Raw genomic sequence first — 21,887 nt, forward strand, 5'->3', positions numbered from 1 at the left:
GCCCTTATTGCTCCTTTATTACACCCATTGGCTAAAAGAACTGCAATTTGTGATAAAATGTTTCATGGTGTTCAGTCCAGCGGTTTACTCAAGCTAGTCCAAAAGGGATTTCATTACCTAAACACAAAATGAGACAATGGAATCGTGGTGTAGGGCACATTAAACAGAGGGGAAAAATACTCCTGCAAGGAAAAAATTACAACTGAGTGTCTAGTAACATAAGTGCTTTTGTTATTGTATGCTGTGAAAGAAATGCATATAATCATTGTAGCTCAATTTCTTCTTTTTAGTTTGCATCCAGAAGTTAAATGGTTCCAGAAGGAAGACACTCTAACTTTGGCTATAAAGATTAGAAACCTTGCATACCACAATTGCACATTTTCCAGCAACAGAGTTGTATTTAGGTAAATTCTGACTCATTATATATATATATATATATATATATATATATATATATATATATATATATATATATATATATATATATATATATATATATATATTTTTTTTTTATTTTTTTTTAAAGTAACTTATTTCTAAACAAAACCATATATTTAACGTGTGTTTTATAAATAGTGCTCTTGCAGGAGACAAATATTATTTGGCTGACTTGGAGTTGGACGGCGAAATACTGACTGATAAGTCTTTCTGCTTGATAAAGAACGAGGAACCAGTTATTATTCTGTCCAAAGCAAATATTGGAGCCTGGAATAGTCTATTAAAGCTTAAGGTAAAAACTAGGAGTATGAAAATATTATGCTAGGGTTCTAATTGTTGTGTTTACTAAGATGTATTTTGTTTTCTATTTAACAGAAACCAAATGTGTCCTTTGATTTTGATCACTGGGAGTATCATGAGAACAGTGACCGGTTTCCTGTTGGTAAGACAACATTATGATTACTTATTCAAATTGTACTAGATTTTTACCAGTAAGCAAATAATGACTCTTTTGAAGGAGCTTTCTGGGCACAGATTCCTCACCTTTTGAATATTCCCCTGTCGCCGGACTGGATCCTGAAACACTTCAGTAGTGCATCTGCACACCAAGAGGTGGTGCCTTGCAGCTCCACACTGACTCCATTCCGCCCCAGTAATGAGATGCTCGGTATCTATAGGTGCCACTCCAGTGCCCTGACGTAGTTTCTTTATTGCTGTGCCATGTTGGCAAGTGATTATCTTGGACAGATGGGTCCAACAGATTATTCGCAAAGGATACACCTTGCCTTTTCTCTCTTCACCACTGCATCTTCCACCATCTTGTTAGCGATTGACAGAGGACCATCTTTTCACTATGCGGCAGGAAGTGCAAGCCCTTTTGGCCAAAAGAGCTGTTGAAAAGGTGCTGGTGCCAAAAGTAAGGCTTAGTTGTTATTCCCACTACTTTCTGCTGCCCTAGAAGGACGGAGGTCTTCGGCCTATTTAGATGTGTGCCTTCACAACACCTTTTCCCAGAAGTAGAAATTCAAAATGCTCATCCTGGCCTAGGTCTTGTCTGCTCTCAACCCTGGAGACTGGATGGGAGCATTGGGCCTGTAGAACACCTATTACCATATTCCCGTCCTGCGGACCCATTGGCACTACCATGCAGTTCGTCGTGGGAGAGGAGCATTTTCAGTTCACCGTGATCCCCTTTGATTTCACCTGCATCCCTCAGGTGTTAACAAAAGTGATGGCACTGGTGGCAGCAAATCTTTGGATATCAAGGGTGACGGTCTTTCCCTACCTCGACTGGCTGTTAAAGGCATGCTGGCCCCAGGCAGCCATCAACCACCTTCAGACTACGGGGAAACTCCTCTCATCTCTGGGGTTCACTGTCAATGTGCCAAAGTCACACCTGACTTAATTTCAGATGCTCCCCTTCATCAGAGCCATCTGGACACAGTTCGGTTTCATGCCTTTCCCCTGGTAAAGAGTCCAAAACATTCAGGCTATGATCCCGATCTTTCATTCTTGGTCCTGGATTTCAATGAAATCCATTTGGAGGCTGTTGGGACTGAAGGCCTCCTGCAGCAAGCTGGTGAGGCACATCAGATGGTAAATGCTGGCTCCAGTTTAGGATCTGAAGTCCCAGGGGATTCAACATCAAGGCAACTCTCCAACCATGTCCAGATTTCGGAGAGTGCAAAAGATCTGCAGTGGTGGTTTCTATACTGCGATTGGGTCAGTGGCAGTCTCCCTTTCCTACCCAGAGCTGACAGTGTTGACAGATGCATTGCTTATGGGTTGGAGTGGCCACCTGCAAGATTTGGAGATCTAAGACCTCTGGTCTCCATTAGAGTCCTGGCTACACATCAACCGTCTGGCTGAGGGCTTTCCCCTTGTCATTGAAAGCCTTCCTGTCATCCATCAAAGGGAGGCTGGTACTGGTGCTCACGGACAACACCACTGCCATGTGGTACTGCTACAAACAGAGCAGGGTGGGGTCACGGACTGTGTGCCCGAAACCCTTGTGCCTCTGAACATGACTGGACTACCAACAAATGTTCCTGGTGTTGAACCACCTGACAGGCTTATTGAATGCCAGAGTGGAAAATTTCAATCACAATTGGCAGCTACACCCTGAGGTGGCGCAAGGTCTCTTTCGTGAATGGGGAGAATCTTGGCTAGATCTTTTTGAACCGCTGAGAATGTGCAATGTCAGAACTTCTGCAAGTTGGAGTTTCCAAGGCGTCTCTTGCTCAGAGACACGTTCTGGCTCGACTGGAACTTGGGACTCTTGTATTCCTTTCTGCTGACTCTACTCCTCCTGGAGTTTTCAAGAAGATCAAGACACACTGGGCCCAAGTCATCCTAGTGTCTCCGGATTGGGCACGGAGAGTTGATAGTCAGAACTCCTGAGTTTGAGAGTATGTCTTCCGATCAAACTGCGTTTCTAGGTGGACATGCTCGAAGATTGAGCTGCGACAGATGAACACCTTTGACCTTCCATAGGTGGTTGATACCATCTTAGCATTCAGGTTTCCCTCAACGAAAACTATATATGCTTGTCATTGGGACAGATGTGTGACTTGGTGTAGCATATGCCAGATTGGCTCCCTTTAGTCCAATTTTTCAGACGTTCTTTTATTCGTTCAGTATCTTGCCCTACAAGGCTTTGCTTTGGGTACACTTAATGGTTATCTATCAGCCGTTTTGACCTTATGAACCCCTTAATGGCTGGGCTTTTAGTGGGAGATAACCTATTTTTTCGATATTTTTTTTGTGTGCTTTCAACCTCCTTTCAGTTACTGCTAGAAATTGATGTAAAACCAACAATGGATCCCGGAAAGCTATACATTTCTAAAATGTAGACAACATTCTGAATTCAGCAAGGGGTCATTTGTGAAGGTTTTCCTATAGACAGTAATAGTTCAATTTAAAACATATTGAAAATAAGTTGGAAAAAAATGCTATTTGTGTCTGCATTTTCACCTGTAACTTCTAAGGATGACAGATTTTTACAAGCAATATACTGTTATGTCCACTTTAGCCTTATGGTTGCAGGGGTGAATAGGACTTGTAGGTTCACCAAGTATCTGAATTGCCAGAGCCAATAACTAAGCTGCACCTTGCTATGGTTTTTCATTGTGTACTGGGTATAGAGCAATTCACTTGTGTGAAAAATAGATAATAAGGAAAGCTATGTATTTCCAAAATGGGAACAACCTATTGAGTTTAAAATCAGTGTTTATTTGCACAACTCTGTATATGTGGGTACCTATACCAGCATGTGAGCTAGAGGCCATTTTTGAAAATTAATTCTTTTTTACACACTGTCTTACATTTGGAAGGGATAAATGCATAGAAAGTCAATTGGCAAGAACACTTGTTCTAATACTCTGTGTTTCTCTAAGTCTCCCGATGAAGATAGTACCTCACTTGTGTGGGTAGGCATAGTGTCCGCGAGAAGACACGACCCAAAGTGCAATGTGGGCACATAGTTTTTTCCAGTGAAAATTCACCCTTTTTTGCAGTGTGCCCAGCTGTGGATTTGGACCCTAGCTCTGCCGGCACCTAGTGAAACCTAGCATCCCTATACATTTTTTTAAAGTAATCACCCAGGTGAATCCAGGATGGGGTGACTTGTCTGGCTCTCACCAGGTTTTGTTACCCAGAATCCCTTGCAAACCTCAAATTTTGTTTCTAAAAAAAGCTAATTTTCCTCACATTTCTGTTGTGGAAAGTTCTATATATCGATCTTTCTCTCTGTAGATGACTTATGTATGTATGTATATGTGTATGTATGTATATATATATATATATATATTCACTGAAAAAACCATAGGTTATAGACCATATATAGTTAGGAATTAGCATTTAAAAAACCTTATTTTACTCACACAAAACCATTGAAATTCCATATATAGTTAGTTGCACTAACTATATATCGCGCACCCGCAATCCACTGCTGATGATGTCACATATTACATCATTCATGACATGGTCAGTGACATCACTGATGACATCACTGATGACATCTCAAATGACATCACTGATGACATCACTGATGACATCTCAAATGACATCACTGATGACATCATCTAGTGTCTGTGTGTTTTTGTAAAGTTTAAATATGTTTTACATATTGAAGAATGAGTGGATGTATGGAAGACTGAGTGTGTGTGTGGCTGGCTGGGAGGTGTGTGACTCTGTGCATATCAATGTGTACTTGTATCAGTGATTGTATAAGAGAGTAAGTATGTGTTAGTATATGTGTGAAAAGTATGGTGTTCTGTGTTTAACTGTATAGATGAGGAAATCGAAGTGTGATTGATTCTTCACAGGACTGACTAGGTGTATGAGTGCATATGATAGTGTTGTAATAATGAGTGATTGTATGGGTGAATGAGTGATTGTATGGGTGAATGAGTGAATGTGTGTGTAGACGTAGGAATCAGTGAGTGCGTATGTAGTAACTGGTATTGGTGTGTCATGATGTCATCAGTGATGTCATTTGAGATGTCATCAGTGATGTCATTTGAGATGTCATCAGTGATGTCATCAGTGATGTCACTGAAGTATGGTGTTCTGTGTTTAACTGTATAGATGAGGAAATGGAAGTGTGATTGATTCTTTACAGGACTGACTAGGTGTGTGAGTAACTCCATGGATGAGTGGCAGTGTGTGAGTGTCTGCATAGGTGTATGAGTGCATATGATAGTGTTGTAATAATGAGTGACTATATGTATGAGTGATTGTATGGGTGAATGAGTGAATGTGTGTGTAGACGTAGGAATCAGTGAGTGCGTATGTAGTAACTGGTATTGCTGTGTCATGATGTCATCAGTGATGTTATTTGAGATGTCATCAGTGATGTCATCAGTGATGTCATTTGAGATGTCATCAGTGATGTCATCAGTGATGTCACTGACCATGTCATGAATGATGTAATATGTGACATCATCAGCAGTGGATTGCGGGTGCGCGATATATAGTTAGTGCAACTAACTATATATGGAATTTCAATGGTTTTGTGTGAGTAAAATAAGGTTTTTTAAATGCTAATTCCTAACTATATATGGTCTATAACCTATGGTTTTTTCAGTGAATTTTCAAGGTTTTGTAAATGCTAATTCCTAACTATATATGGTCTATAACCTATGGTTTTTTCAGGGAATTTCATAGGTTTTTTAATAGCAAATCTTTATAAAAATAATACATTTTAAATCTAATTTTATATTTTATAATTTTTTTATTTTTTTTTAATATTATTTTTAGTGCGCTCCCGGGGCGCGGACAGGTGAACGCACGGGTAAGCGCAATCTTGCGGCGCGCCCCGGGGCGCGTACTAATGCGCGTCCCGGAAGCGCTATTGCCGAGAACGAAAACAACATCGTGACGTATCGCGTAGCCGCCACGCCTTGCGTCATAAGACACGTATCGCGTAGCCGCGAGATGCGTCTTATGACGCACCGCGTAAGCGCACCCGGAAGCGCATACGATCGCGCAACGTAAGCGCCCCGATGCGCTTACGATACACGCCCGGGGCGCGCCCCGGGGCGCGTAGCGTAAGCGCGTCAAACCATGTGACTTTAAAATAACACTTTTCATTGGTTCAGAACTTTTTATTTTCCAAATTGTGTGAAACCCACCCATTTCTCTCACTATTGCTTTGTACTTGGAGAGAGCAAGAGCTGTTGTGTCTACTCTATCTCCTACTTTTCTGATCTCCAGCAATGGCTGCAAGAGAGTCATCCAGCAGTGATTCAGAGGGATTTTTAGATGAGGACCCTCCTCAGCAAAAGAAAAAAACCCATTTCATCTGGAAATTTTACGAAATCCCAGAAGGACAGAAAAAAGTCAACGCTCCCAAAGTAACATGCAAAATATGTGGGAGTAGTTTATCCAGAGGCAATCCTCTGAAAAAATATAGTTTTGGGAATGCTAATTTGATCCGGCATGTGAAAAGAAGACACCCTAACAACTTTGCCAGGGAGAGTGTCAGAGAGCTGGCACGGAATGTACCCACAGATGGCGGCAGCACCTCCACTGGTGGAGCAACACCTTCGGGACCACCCCGTGGAAGAATGATCCCTAACATTCAGCCGGTGTTTGCGGGCATCAAATTTTTGTGCGCAGAGTGTGACGAACTGCTCTGCTATGGGGAGCAGAGTGTTGAACTGATTGCCCTAAAGAAACAGCAACACCGCTGCTCTTCCAGTCCCTAAATTTTCAATTTTTTTTGCTCCTGTTGAGCAGTTTTGGAATCCTTGTTTTTGTTTTTCCCTTGAAAAAAATCCCAAAAAAATATAAAATTGTTTTAAAAAGTCTAAAAAAATATAAAACAACAAAAACAAAAAAAAATATATAAAACAACAAAATGAAAAAAAAAAGTTCTTTTCAGAACTACCTCCAATTTTTAAAAAGAAGCTTTATTTTTTTTAAAAGTCTGTCATTTTTAATCTCCATGGTACGCTCCCCCGTACGCTCCCCGGTGCGCGTACCGGGCGCTCACCCCCGCGAAAATCGAATTTTTTTAAAAAAAAAATGTTCACCCGCGGGAGCCTTTTATGGCCCCCACATGAAACCTAGGGGGTCAGGGGGTGTGTACCCTGCCCCCTCTTGCTCATTTCCCCATTTGATTTTTGCCACCTCTTGTGTCTCAATCCTACCGAGACACAAGATGGCGGCCGCTGCGGACTGTTTCGAATGTTTATAGACACCCGAGAACCAATCAGCTTGCCGTGCGCAAGTCGCGTGGCGCGCCTGGAGCGCTCCCCGGTACGCGTACCGGGGAGCGCTCCAGGCGCGGCTCTAGATATATATCTTTTTTTGAACGTTAATTTCTCAAAATCCACTGTAGCACATATATTGAGACCTACAAAAGGCACATCGGGCTACCAGTCCCTACAATTTTGCCAAGTTTCGTGGAAATCCATTCAGCCGTTCGGGCTAAAAGTGAGGCCAACCGCCCTATGGAAATTAACATGGGAAAAACGCGTTTTGGGACCCCCCTTTTTTCTCGGCCCCCCCTTGACGAACCCCCCCAAAATTTTCAGGGGCTGCTCAGAAACAAAATGTGCCATTTTCCTGAAAATTTCAGCCAATTCCGTCCACAAACGCCAAAGTTATTTGACATAGAATTTTCAAAAATCCCATAGAGAAAAAATCCTAACTATATATACCTACTGGCGACCGCCAGTAGGTAATATATATATATATATGTGCCATTTTCCTGAAAATTTCAGCCAATTCCGTCCACAAACGCCAAAGTTATTTGACATAGAATTTTCAAAAATCCCATAGAGAAAAAATCCTAACTATATATACCTACTGGCGACCGCCAGTAGGTAATATATATATATATATATATTACCTACTGGCGGTCGCCAGTAGGTATATATAGTTAGGATTTTTTCTCTATGGGATTTTTGAAAATTCTATGTCTAATAACTTTGGCGTTTGTGGACGGAATTGGCTGAAATTTTCAGGAAAATGGCACATTTTGTTTCTGAGCAGCCCCTGAAAATTTGGGGGGGGTTCGTCAAGGGGGGGCCGAGAAAAAAGGGGGGTCCCAAAACGTGTTTTTAACATTGAGTTTTCCATAGGGCGGTTGGCCTCACTTTTAGCCCGAACGGCTGAATGGATTTGCACGAAACTTGGCAAAATTGTAGGGACTGGTAGCCCGATGTGCCTTTTGTAGGTCTCAATATATGTGCTCCAGTGGATTTTGAGAAATTAACGTTTAAAAAAAGATATATATCTGTAACAGCGGACCTGGCAGCGTCCCAGGACGCGTACTTTTCGCGCAACGGAGCTTTGTGAAGCGAAGCTGATTGGTTCTCCGGCGTCTGTCAACATTCCAAAAAGTCCGTAGCGGCCGCCATCTTGTCTCTCGGTAGGATCGAGAGACAAGAGGAGGTCAAAACAAAGGGGGAAATAACTATAAGGGGGCATAGTAGATCCTCGCTGACCCCCTAGGTTTGATGTGGAGGTTTTAAAAGGGCCCCGCGGGGCAAAAAAAAAAAATAATAATAATAATCGAACGGCTGAATGGATTTGCACGAAACTTGGCAAAATATTAGGGACTGGTAGCCCGATGTGCCTTTGCTAGGTCTCAATATATGTGCTCCAGTGGATTTTGAGAAATTAACGTTCAAAAAAAGATATATATCTGTAACAGCGCTCCGCTTCGCGTAACGGAGGTTTGCGAAGCTGATTGGTCATTCTGTCACTGGGCTATAGTTGGGCTACATCTGGCTGATATTTGGGCTACATTTGTTTTTTTGTGTGTCTGGCAGCCATCTTTGGGCTACATTGGGCTTCATTGGGCTACATTGGGCTACATTTGGGCTCCAACATATATATAGGCCAATGTAGCCCAATATATATTTTTCAAAGTTAATTTTCGTAAAAACCACTGGAGCATATATCTTGAGACATAGCAAAGGCACATCGGGCTACCAGTCCCTACAATTTTGCCAAGTTTCGTGGAAATCCATTCAGCCGTTCGAGCTAAAAGTGAGTCCAACCGCCCTATGGAAATGAAGGAAATGAATGGGTAATTTGTAATTAGCAAATAGCTAATCGCAAACTAGGAATGGTAAAGAATCGCTATTTATTCCTTAAAGTTCGCTATTTAGGAAATGCAAAAAACTTTGATGATACATATGGCGGTTCATCTCTAACAAGATAAGAAGCATAGGGATACATTTATGATGACTGGCGCATCACCAGGGATGTGTTAGTCATTCTGTGCCGCTGTTCCGTCACCTATGGTGTGCTGCATTTACAATGCGGCGCATCATGGGGCAAAAACAGCACAGATGCGTGATGTATCTGTGCCGTAAAGGTGGCGCATTGCTGGAGTTGTATCGCAAGTGTGATGAAGCTCCAGCAAGGGTCGGGGGTGCCCCTGTCGCAGGGTTTCTGTTCTCACACAGAACTGTGGACAGAGGATTGGAACCTCGGCGAATTAGGGTGTCCCAAAACTCACGTTAGTAATCAAAAACTCCTTAGCAAGCTAGGTACAGTGTCACATTGGATATAACAAACTCTCAATGTTTAGACAATCCAGAATATGAACTTATAGTACCTCAGGATACGTGGAACTCATGAACAGTCGGTCGTTATATATTTCTTAGAAACCAGAACATGGAGTTAAGAAGAACACATGTGTATTTGAAATGTTTATTTACTAATGCCGTCTTCTCAGGCGTAGTATCTTAGATAATACAAGTACACATATTATCAGTAGCAAAATTACCAGCATAGTTACTAGTACATAAAAAGCGAATGGTGATAGTATGTTAACATGCTGTAAATGAATAAGAGTTAGCAACACTTATAAGCAGCCGCGGGCCGTTGAGGGAGTTACGGTGAGGCGGGGAGGGGGAGAAGCAGGGTGGAGAATACAAGTACACATATTATCAGTAGCAAAATTACCAGCATAGTTACTAGTACATAAAAAGCGAATGGTGACAGTATGTTAACATGCTGTAAATGAATAAGAGTTAGCAACACTTATAAGCAGCCGCGGGCCGTGGAGGGAGTTACGGTGGGGCAGGGAGGCGGGGAGGGGGAGGGGCAAGGTAGAGAGGGCTCCACCCTGCTTCTCCCCCTCCCCGCCTCCCTGCCTCACCGTAACTCCCTCCACGGCCCGCGGCTGCTTATATCTCACCCTCCCTAATACACATATTATATTATTTGCTAAGAAGGTCTCTTTGTGTTGGTTTAGGGCGTGCCCATACTTTAGTGTCTTAGATTTGAAGGAATCACATCAGCATACACCAGCTCTCTCTTCATGTGAACCGCATCAACTGTTGTGTATGTGTGTTCGGCAAAGCAATATAAAACCCGCCTCATGCCCAGAATTGGCAGAAGTTGCACTTATGTTATGAGTATGAAGTCGTGGAGATCAGACCTCATAACAATTCTGTATCGTGTTGTTCTTGAAACTTTAGCACTCGCTGTACAGATATAGTTTAACAAGCAAAGCAGATAGTAGAGCAATAACATATTATTCTCATGTAAACCACGATGAACTACTAGGTGGAAAGCTAAAGCAACAACTAAGTGTCGTGTGCAGAAGTTGCAAAAAAGGAAAAATGGCGTTTAAACCGGTAATGAGCCCATGCTAACTTAACACGGTGTAAAGATATCCAGGACCTAGATGACACCTCCCCATGATCCGGAAACGAACTGAATAAGATAATAGAAGTGCCATCTCATGAGAGCAGATTGCAAGTTTATATGTGGACGGTCCGCAAGGTAAAGCATTAAAAACTAGGAAAATGTAATGCTAAAGAAAAATAAAACAGCCAAGTACTTTATCGAGTCTTAAGCCAATAGGCAAGGTAAATAATAAAAACTTGACAAATAAGTCAATGAATTGTCAATGAAATGCTAGTACTCAGCATATCAAACATGAAAAAGGTCTATGACATAACTGTGTATGCAAAATAAGCTGCAACAGCCTCCAATAGGAAGTCACCGTCTTCATCCGAAAACAGTTCAGCCATCCAATTTAAAAGCGGAAAAGAACATACGTGCTCTCCCAGCACCGGATCCTCTATCACCATCAGAGGACAGCTCGGTGGGTTTTCAAGAAAGCTCTGTTCCAAGAAAGACTGTGCTGCCGCCAGTAAATTCCAGGGACCAAGTAGTCCATGCATCAATGCCACAGCCATAATCCTTTCGCCAGGACAAACCAACTCGTGAGTAATGATAGGAGTCATCAGCTGATTAAAGTCGACGTCAGGAGAAACCGGTCCGCAGAGACACAAATCAATGGCCCAATCGAAATCACAGGTCAGGCAGTGAAATACAGGCTGGACACAGGTGAAGTAGGAGAATCGAAAAGATAATCCATATGCCGTGCTTAATATCGCCAACGGCATTGTGCCATAATATTCTAGCATGCGATTGCGGAACAGTGTCAGCAGCTGCAGGGTGGGAGGTTGCATAGGAGGGACATCCATATTTAAAAATGTAAAAAAGCACAAGAGCGTCCGCTGGTAATGCAAGTAAAAATGCCAATCCACGAACCAGAGTGGAGAAAATAGAATGAAAGGAAGCAGGGATGACTCCAAAGATTTTCTCAAATGAAGTCACGAGACCACTGGTAACAACTTTAAAAAAGTGCGCCAGGGCCTTTGTGGAGGATGCGTTAAAGATAGTCGGAACCATCTTGCTGAAATTGAAAGGCAAATCTGAATTGAAACGGGTTGCACCTCTGTACGGGTGTTCGCTATGTGAAGCACGAAAGTTTCACGGGCCGAACTCAAGGCCACCTCTCTCTGAGACAAAAGAGCTCTTATTCTTGCCATGCCGTTGAAATCTGTCCCAAGGTTGGTATTTGTGGCCAGATTGAAAACTCCCTATGTTCATGTGTGGGAGGAAATAGAACATTTCTGCAGCAAATAACCCGTTCACTTACTGTTACGATAAAAGGAATACTTTTAATTAACTCAGAACAATCTTCATTATTGAGCATCAAATAACTACCATTTTCCAACAACTTGAACGTGGGGATGATAGCAGGAACTGGCGTGCCTTGCAACACGCAAGCCATATTTGGTCGGTGTTTGTTGCATGAACCGTGTAACTGTATGTGCCTACACATTAGTGAATGATCTGGCGTCTCAGTGCCTTCCTCTCCATTCAGATAAACTTCTTGATCATCTTTGAAACATCTGTATGTGTATGGAAGCGACCAGACCTCATGAAGAAAAGCACTACCTAAAGGTTCATAACGACCTATTGGTATATATTTCATACAATTTGAAAACTTATATAAAGCAAAAGGCAGCGTTATTAAACCGTGGATAAGGCACGTTGCCAAAAAACCCGCAATCCTCTGCTGATGATGTCACTGAGCATGTCATGAATGATGTAATATGTGACATCATCAGCAGTGGATTACGGGTAATAGTATCTCTAGTTTACTCCCCTATAGCTGTCTTTCTTTTAACATAAGTGTCTGTTTCCTTCCCTTATACTTACTGTTTTTGGTTCGCTTCCGGTTCGCGTACCGGCGAGCGAACTGGGAAGCGAACTAAGAGAAATAGAGGTTGGCACAGTTCCAAATATTGTACCAATTTTTTAATAACGGGGAGGTAGTTCTGAAAAGAACTTTTTTTTTTATTGTTTTTGTTGTTTTATATTTTTTTTATTATTTTTCGGAACATTTTTTTACTTTTTTTGAATTTTTCTGAACAGTTTTATATTTTTTGGGGTTTTTCTTGGAGGGGGCAATGAAAACGATTCATTGTAAAGGGCTCAACAGGAGCAACAAAACAAAAAAAGAAGTATTTATTATTTTGGGCGTTTCGTACAAACTTGCATATGATAGTTAATAGCTCTGTTGATCAGAGTGATGCTTCTTTCTCCGTAGGAAATGAATCCATCGCAAAATACGCAGATGTGTTTTACTTCACCAAATTTCATTTGTATATTTGGCACCATCTCCCTGCCCTCTGGTCCCGTTACTTCCGGTACAACAGATCTTCTGGCCATAATAGGGAGATTATCTAGGTCGTTCCGAAACTGTGCAGCACTGTAGTTGTTAGGATGCCACCTAGTCATATGGCGATGCATTGTGTAGTTTCCGAAACTGTATTTTTTCTCGGTTCCTCTGGACAGTCTATCTTGACATATAAGGCAAGTTACGTATCTTGCATTTACTTTTTTCTGACCTTTGGGAATTTAAAAAAATTGCCAAATGAAGTTTTCTTTCCGGTCAGACGTCCTGGGCTGCTCAGGCAAAAACTGCCTCTCTTCGTGCTCGTCGTCCTGTTCCTCTTCTTCCTCTTCTTGTTGAATTATAACTTGAGCAGGTGGTCCACTCTTCCTTGGATGTGGTGGAGGTGGTGGGGAAGCACCAGCTGAAGCTACTAAAGAAGCCATTGCTCAGTGATCACAAAGGGTCTTTCTCTCACAATGATGAAAGTCAGAGTGAGGAAAGAAGGAGGGATTTTCATCATTTGGGAACAACAAGAGTTCTCAACCAATCAAAAGTGTTCATTTTAGATTATATGACCTAGTCTTACATCATTAGGAAACCAAAAGTGAAATGAACCAATGAAAAGTGTTATTACCAAGTCACATGACTTGCTGTGTTTACGTTAAGCGCTTTGCAGGGCCTCCCGGTTTGCTTCCAGAAACCTGCGCTTTGCGACTCGCTTCGCGTACCAGTTCGCTAACGTAGCACGTCATATGACGTATCACGCGAGAACGTGAAACGTCATGCGGACGGGAGGGCGTCACGATGTTGTTTTCTAACGCGGCACTTGCGGTAAAGAAACGTTTACCGGCTCGCGGTCTATTTCGCGGCATCAAGGTCAGCTAACGGGAAGCTTCCCGATTCGCGAAGCGGGAACGAAGAAAAAAAAATATTTTAAAAAAAAATTATTCATAAACATATAAAATATATTTTTGGATTTAAAGAAGAATACATTTTACAGCTACAGATATTAGCTGTTAAAAAACCAATGAAATTCACAGAAAAAACCATAGGTTATAGACCATATATAGTTAGGAATTAGCATTTACAAAACCTTGAAAATTCACTGAAAAAACCATAGGTTATAGACCATATATAGTTAGGAATTAGCATTTAGAAAACCTTATTTTACTCACACAAAACCATTGAAATTCCATATATAGTTAGTTGCACTAACTATATATCGCGCACCCGCAATCCACTGCTGATGATGTCACATATTACATCATTCATGACATGGTCAGTGACATCACTGATGACATCACTGATGACATCTCAAATGACATCACTGATGACATCATCTAGTGTCTGTGTGTTTTTGTAAAGTTTAAATACGTTTTACATATTAAAGAATGAGTGGATGTATGGAAGACTGAGTGTGTGTGTGGCTGGCTGGGAGGTGTGTGACTCTGTGCATATCAATGTGTACTTGTATCAGTGATTGTATAAGAGAGTAAGTATGTGTTAGTATATGTGTGAAAAGTATGGTGTTCTGTGTTTAACTATAGATGAGGAAATCGAAGTGTGATTGATTCTTCACAGGACTGACTGGGTGTATGAGTGCATATGATAGTGTTCTAATAATAACTGACTGTATGTATGAGTAATTGTATGGGTGAATGAGTGAATGTGTGTGTAGACGTACGAATCAGTGAGTGCGTATGTAGTAACTGGTATTGGTGTGTCATGATGTCATCAGTGATGTCATTTGAGATGTCATCAGTGATGTCATTTCAGATGTCATTAGTGATGTCATCAGTGATGTCACTGAAGTATGGTGTTCTGTGTTTAACTGTATAGATGAAGAAATGGAAGTGTGATTGATTCTTTACAGGACTGACTTGGTGTGTGAGTAACTCCATGGATGAGTGGCAGTGTGTGACTGTCTGCATAGGTGTATGAGTGCATATGATAGTGTTGTAATAATGAGTGACTGTATGTATGAGTGATTGTATGGGTGAATGAGTGAATGTGTGTGTAGACGTAGGAATCAGTGAGTGCGTATGTAGTAACTGGTATTGGTGTGTCATGATGTCATCAGTGATGTCATCAGTGATGTCATTTGAGATGTCATCAGTGATGTCATCAGTGATGTCACTGACCATGTCATGAATGATGTAATATGTGACATCATCAGCAGTGGATTGCGGGTGCGCGATATATAGTTAGTGCAACTAACTATATATGGAATTTCAATGGTTTTGTGTGAGTAAAATAAGGTTTTCTAAATGCTAATTCCTAACTATATATGGTCTATAACCTATGGTTTTTTCAGTGAATTTTCAAGGTTTTGTAAATGCTAATTCCTAACTATATATGGTCTATAACCTATGGTTTTTTCTGTGAATATATATATATATATATATATATATATAGGTGTTTACCCACTTGGGATTCATGAACTTGATTTGGCGAACTCTGGGTGAAACTTATTTGGTGAACATTTGGTGCAACTACATGGACCAGTATGCCGTAGTGACGGCGACGCCCACTAGGGAGGTCTTTGGATACTAATTAGTAGCACGCTTGCCTGGAGAGTTCTGCTGCGACCTTGCCACTGATGAAAGGGAGACCTGAAACGCGTCTGGCAGAGGCTGCCTGAAACTTTTAAAGACACGCTCTGTTTGGTGCTGCTGTACCCCATTAAATAAACGAGTGCAGTGAATACTTACCTGGTGGCTCCTTCCTCAAGGGTAAAACTTTTTGTTGGATATATATAGGTGTGTGTGTGTGTGTATATATAGGTGTGTGTGTGCGTGTATATATAGGTGTGTGTGTGTGTATATGTAGGTGTGTGTGTATATATATGTATATGTATATAGATATATATATATATAATATATATATATATATATATATATATATATATATATATATATATATATATATATATATATATATATAGAGAGAGAGAGAGAGAGATCTCTTTCTCTATTATTTTTATAGGTATGGCTTCCCTGGGGGCGGATTGTGCCCCCTATGAAAAGCATATGCATTTAAAAAAATGAATTGCACCCACAGGGGGTCGGCCACTGAGCAGGAGGACTGAACCACTTCCAATTTCACCGCCATTTTCTTTTTAATTACTTTTACATTTAGGGGGGGGGGGGGTTTGCTCCACCCCCACCCCCAGGGAAAGCCAAAGGTTTTAATTAAAAAAATATGCCTGGTGGGGGGGGAGATGACTTCACAGAGGGGCAGGAGGGAGATGTCGAAAGCCTTCCTCGTTTTCCCCCAGATGAAAAAAACCTGCCTCCTGAGGATTAAAGGGGTCCCTCCGTGGTGTCGGCCATTGGATGGACAGCGCACCAGGTAGGTAGTGCTTGCGACGACCATTGGCCGACACAAGCACCAAAAGGGTTAGGATTGCCCTTGTTGTCTAATGCACCGGTTGTAATGGCATTTTTGAAAGGGCTGCAGCACCTATCCTCTTGTCATATCCCAATGGGACCTTAATCTAGTTCTTACTTATCTAATGTGCAGTCCGTTGGAGCCGCTGGATTTTTTTTTCCACAGCATCCCTGCGTGCCGGGGGGACGGCACCACGCGACTCCGCCCCTGCGTCATCCGCGCACTTGACGTCAGCGAGGTCACATAAATCCAACCCGGCACGCCTACGTCAGTTTTTTCCTTTTCCGCATGCAACGCGAATCCGGATCCTGCTCTGGGCCTGTTTAGGCCTTTTTCCCTTTTTCCTTTACGCTATTGTGTGTGTGTGGGGACAGTGTGCGAATGCCTTTGGGCTTTATGACGTGCTCGTCTTGTGGACGCCTGATGTCGGCGACGGGCCCTCCCTCACCCCATCTGCATGTGGTGTTTGAGAGAACACCACAACTCCACCGATTGTGAAGCGTGCCAGCAGATGAAACTGAAGTCCCGGTGGGAGCGCCGGATGAAACTTCTTTCGGCCCACCTGTCCAGGTCGGCGTCATCACCCCGCACGGCCCCTGCGGAGGGTTCTCGAACCTGCTACTTCCCTCGTCGACATCGCCCCTCTCCGAGGTCACAGGAGCGTCGCTCACCTGTTGGTAAGTGTCCCAGTTTGTCCCCAAGGGTCGTTTTCGCCCTGTTGGGGGCACAGGCTCTCCGCGGGTGGTGCGGCCCTGCGTGTCGTCCCTGTAGGAATGTGGATACCTGACTATGGTTACCCCACATTTTTTGCCTTGGGTTTAGCTGGTTTTCGACTTAGTTGGGCTGGGATCCCGTTAATCAGGGTCCCAGGCTATCTGCTCTATCTGTAAAATGGACTCCATGTACCTTAGGTACATCTCCAATTGAGAATTGGGTCACCTTGTGAGCCCCTGTACAGTGTACTATAGGTACCCAGGGCATAGGTGCATCCAAGGCCTACCAGGGGCTGCAGCATGTATCATGCCACCCCTGGCTGGCCACCTAAATTGACACAACTGGCTGATCACTCAGCTGGGGCAAGGTTGTGTAATCACCTCTTGCTTAGGTATAGTTTCCCTATACCTACCCTATATATAGACACATAGGTCACTCCTATGGCAAGCCTTAACAATCCTGGAGGCAGAGTGCTTGGTTATGTGCGATTTCTGTATCGTTTTTGGCCACTATAGGTGTGGCAGGGTATACTCAGACATGAGTCCCTTTCTCACTGCTCCATCAGGATTCAAGCAAGCCGGGCCGAAGAGGCTGAAATGCCAGAAACCGGTCCCCGGTAGCTTGTCTCCTTTCTGGTGAAGAATTGGCTTGGTAGTTTGGTCTGCCCTGTTCCCATGATGCACTGGGCCAGGGACAGACTAATTTGTATATAGCCAGGTTCTGAGCTGGGATGGGGCAGTGAGATAAATAACGGTGATGGATCAAGCCCTGATCTTTGGACTGGGTAAGAGTGTTCTGCTTAATTCAGACACTCTGTTCATCACCACCCCCTTTTCTGTATCGTTTTTGGCCACTATAGGTGTGGCAGGGTATACTCAGACATGAGTCCCTTTCTCACTGCTCCATCAGGATTCAAGCAAGCCGGGCCGAAGAGGCTGAAATGCCAGAAACCGGTCCCCGGTAGCTTGTCTCCTTTCTGGTGAAGAATTGGCTTGGTAGTTTGGTCTGCCCTGTTCCCATGATGCACTGGGCCAGGGACAGACTAATTTGCATATAGCCAGGTTCTGAGCTGGGATGGGGCAGTGAGATAAATAACGGTGATGGATCAAGCCCTGATCTTTGGACTGGGTAAGAGTGGTCTGCTTAATTCAGACACTCTGTTCATCACCACCCCCTTTTCTGTATCGTTTTTGGCCACTATAGGTGTGGCAGGGTATACTCAGACATGAGTCCCTTTCTCACTGCTCCATCAGGATTCAAGCAAGCCGGGCCGAAGAGGCTGAAATGCCAGAAACCGGTCCCCGGTAGCTTGTCTCCTTTCTGGTGAAGAATTGGCTTGGTAGTTTGGTCTGCCCTGTTCCCATGATGCACTGGGCCAGGGACAGACTAATTTGTATATAGCCAGGTTCTGAGCTGGGATGGGGCAGTGAGATAAATAACGGTGATGGATCAAGCCCTGATCTTTGGACTGGGTAAGAGTGGTCTGCTTAATTCAGACACTCTGTTCATCACCACCCCCTTTTCTGTATCGTTTTTGGCCACTATAGGTGTGGCAGGGTATACTCAGACATGAGTCCCTTTCTCACTGCTCCATCAGGATTCAAGCAAGCCGAGCCGAAGAGGCTGAAATGCCAGAAACCGGTCCCCGGTAGCTTGTCTCCTTTCTGGTGAAGAATTGGCTTGGTAGTTTGGTCTGCCCTGTTCCCATGATGCACTGGGCCAGGGACAGACTAATTTGCATATAGCCAGGTTCTGAGCTGGGATGGGGCAGTGAGATAAATAACGGTGATGGATCAAGCCCTGATCTTTGGACTGGGTAAGAGTGGTCTGCTTAATTCAGACACTCTGTTCATCACCACCCCCTTTTCTGTATCGTTTTTGGCCACTATAGGTGTGGCAGGGTATACTCAGACATGAGTCCCTTTCTCACTGCTCCATCAGGATTCAAGCAAGCCGGGCCGAAGAGGCTGAAATGCCAGAAACCGGTCCCCGGTAGCTTGTCTCCTTTCTGGTGATGAATTGGCTTGGTAGTTTGGTCTGCCCTGTTCCCATGATGCACTGGGCCAGGGACAGACTAATTTGCATATAGCCAGGTTCTGAGCTGGGATGGGGCAGTGAGATAAATAACCGTGATGGATCAAGCCCTGATCTTTGGACTGGGTAAGAGTGGTCTGCTTAATTCAGACACTCTGTTCATCACCACCCCCTTTTCTGTATCGTTTTTGGCCACTATAGGTGTGGCAGGGTATACTCAGACATGAGTCCCTTTCTCACTGCTCCATCAGGATTCAAGCAAGCCGGGCCGAAGAGGCTGAAATGCCAGAAACCGGTCCCCGGTAGCTTGTCTCCTTTCTGGTGAAGAATTGGCTTGGTAATTTGGTCTGCCCTGTTCCCATGATGCACTGGGCCAGGGACAGACTAATTTGCATATAGCCAGGTTCTGAGCTGGGATGGGGCAGTGAGATAAATAACGGTGATGGATCAAGCCCTGATCTTTGGACTGGGTAAGAGTGGTCTGCTTAATTCAGACACTCTGTTCATCACCACCCCCTTTTCTGTATCGTTAACAATCCTGGAGGCAGAGTGCTTGGTTATGTGTGAGATGGTGCTCTAGCATGAGCTGAGCCTGTCTGCAGCTTTCGGAGCCATGTCCGTATAGCTGTTCTATGATATTGCCATACCATATACTCTTAAGTGCATTATAATCCTCACGGTTGAATGCTAACTTTGGTTTGGCTTTATCTAAACATGTCGTGTAAGGTTTCATACGCTTTGGAATACTACCCTCTCGCCAATTCTGGTGACGGGGGTAGCATTCCACCCTTCTAGAGGGAGAAGACTTGCTGTTGCTGACTATCCCGGTTAAAGTTAACCAGAGCCCCAGCATCACAAAATGGATTCCTTCCAGCGAGGGAGGCCTGGACAATAGGTTTCCTGCCTGGAGAGGTGCAAGCACCACCCCAGACAGGATTTTGTGTATTGGGACAGGGAGGGCTGAATAGAATGAGACCTGCCTGGGGCACACTGGGTGCTCCACGCATACCCCAGTTCAAACCGGTTGCTGGGGCACTCCAGCCTTAGCTCTGGCGCGAAACTGCACAAAGGAAAAGGGGTGTAACCACCCCCCTTCCTGGGCCCACCCATAGGAGGGACCTAGTGAGTAAACAGCCCCCTTTAGTTGAATAAAGGTAGGAGCTGACCCAGGAGACTTTAGATTAATCCTGGAATCGAACTGAAGACGAAACTCTGGACCCTTCGACATTCAACTGAAGCTGAAGACTGATGAATCTCCCTTGTGGCCAAGGAGTGACCACCCTGGGCAACCAGGCACCATCCAGCAACTCGACGGCTTGCTTTGTCCCCGTTCCCGCCGGAACCTGAGCACAGAGCCTGACACGACCTCAACTCCCAGACTCCTCTGACCCAACTGCACGACTCCAGCACAGCTGAGCTCCGTGGAAGGCGTCGGAATTCGTGGAAGCAGGCAACTTGGAAAGTCTTCAACTTGCTAACAGCGCAGCTTCTGAGGCCTCCTCGAAGCTGTGCCCTGGGGACTGAGAGACCCTGACACCGAGCTCCACCTGCACCGAAGACCAGCCCTCCACACTCCACGAGATCTGCGTGGGGCCCTTCTGCTTGTGTTCTGCTCGACGCGTAGTCCGGTTGCTGGCCCGTTGGCTAGTAGCCCTCTGACGACGATCCTTGTGAGAATCCATCGCTGATCTGGTTGCACCAGACTGGCCCTCGCTTCCTTGAAAAGGTGAAGTACCTCAGACCCTCCTGGTCTGCACCAGAAGCCTTTTGTGTATCCTGCGTGAGTTGCCTTTGCTTAGGATTGTTGGCTCCAATCCTGAAGTCGACCCCTTCATCTGCGAGAACCTTCGTGGGACAGCTCCTCTCCAGCACCTGGTCGTCCTCGACGCCTCCTGGTCCGCGTGGCTGCAACGACAAGCTTCACGACATCACCTGATTGCTCCTCTGCAACATCTGGTTCCTTCCTGGTTCCACTCGGTCACTGGCTAGTGACCTAGACTCTGTCCCCTCTGCTTTCAGGTCTTCTTCAACTCCGATCCACCCTTGGATCCACCCGGACATCTTCCTCCTGGTCGCCTGCAGCAGCATCATCTTCTTCCGCAGCTCCATAGGAAACGATGAGAAAATCCGACACACTTTGACACCTATGCACCCGCAGCCCGTGGGTGAGATAACGCGAGTACTTCGGTGCTCCTGTAGGGATTGACTATCCTAGTGTCCAGTTTTGCTAGTTGTGTAATCCTAGTTAGACCGGAAGTGTCCTAAAACTTCATTACTTACCTTTTTACGTTCCTATTCACTTTCTATTGACTCTCGCGTGAGAGTACTGACTCTGCACGCGCCGCCTGTGGGCCTCCTACTACTAGCCGAAGGGTCAGATAGTGTAGATAGTGAAGAAGTGAACAGCGTGGGCGGCGCACTGTGAGCAAAAGTGCATATATTTTACAGTGAGTGGCTCAAGACACATGTGACAGTGTGGTATCACAGTAATCAGTTGATCTTTCAATTCAATGTTGTGCCACGGAGACAGAGTGCGCCTATTGATGGGCTGTTAGGTCGACGGTGTTTCGATCCTCATGAGTTAGGATCGTCATCAGGACTTGGTTGTCTGATTTAGGGCGTGCTTAGAGGTGGTCCGGTAACTCGACTGGTGGGTAGCTAGTTAGCATATCATCATGATTGGATCAAGAAATATCTGTTGTGAGCACTCATATTGATCTGTGCTCAGGCGGCCGTCAAAGGTTTAGCCGTGGTATAGCACGTACTCTGAATGATGCGTGCCAGGGTAGGAATAGATCTCCGCGTGTAGAATTCATTCACCGCGTTTCCCTTCTTCACTTGCGTCGCCACCTTCACTTTGAACACC

The 21,887-nt window shown here is 44.2% G+C and overlaps 1 protein-coding gene across 4 annotated transcripts in view; it reads left to right on the forward strand.

Annotated features, from left to right (window-relative positions):
- The window catches only part of TDRD12 (tudor domain containing 12), a 3,388,409-nt gene that overhangs the window by 3,276,755 nt on the left and 89,767 nt on the right, over positions 1-21,887 (forward strand). For all 4 annotated transcript variants that reach the window (XM_078668261.1, XM_078668260.1, XM_078668262.1 and 1 more), the window contains 3 exons: positions 291-404; positions 577-730; positions 814-880. In XM_078668261.1, the coding sequence (XP_078524387.1) occupies positions 291-404; positions 577-730; positions 814-880 (335 nt within the window). The remainder of the gene's footprint in view (positions 1-290; positions 405-576; positions 731-813; positions 881-21,887) is intronic.

The sequence above is a fragment of the Lissotriton helveticus genome, chromosome 12, assembly GCF_964261635.1.
Source record: "Lissotriton helveticus chromosome 12, aLisHel1.1, whole genome shotgun sequence".
NCBI lineage: Eukaryota > Metazoa > Chordata > Amphibia > Caudata > Salamandridae > Lissotriton > Lissotriton helveticus.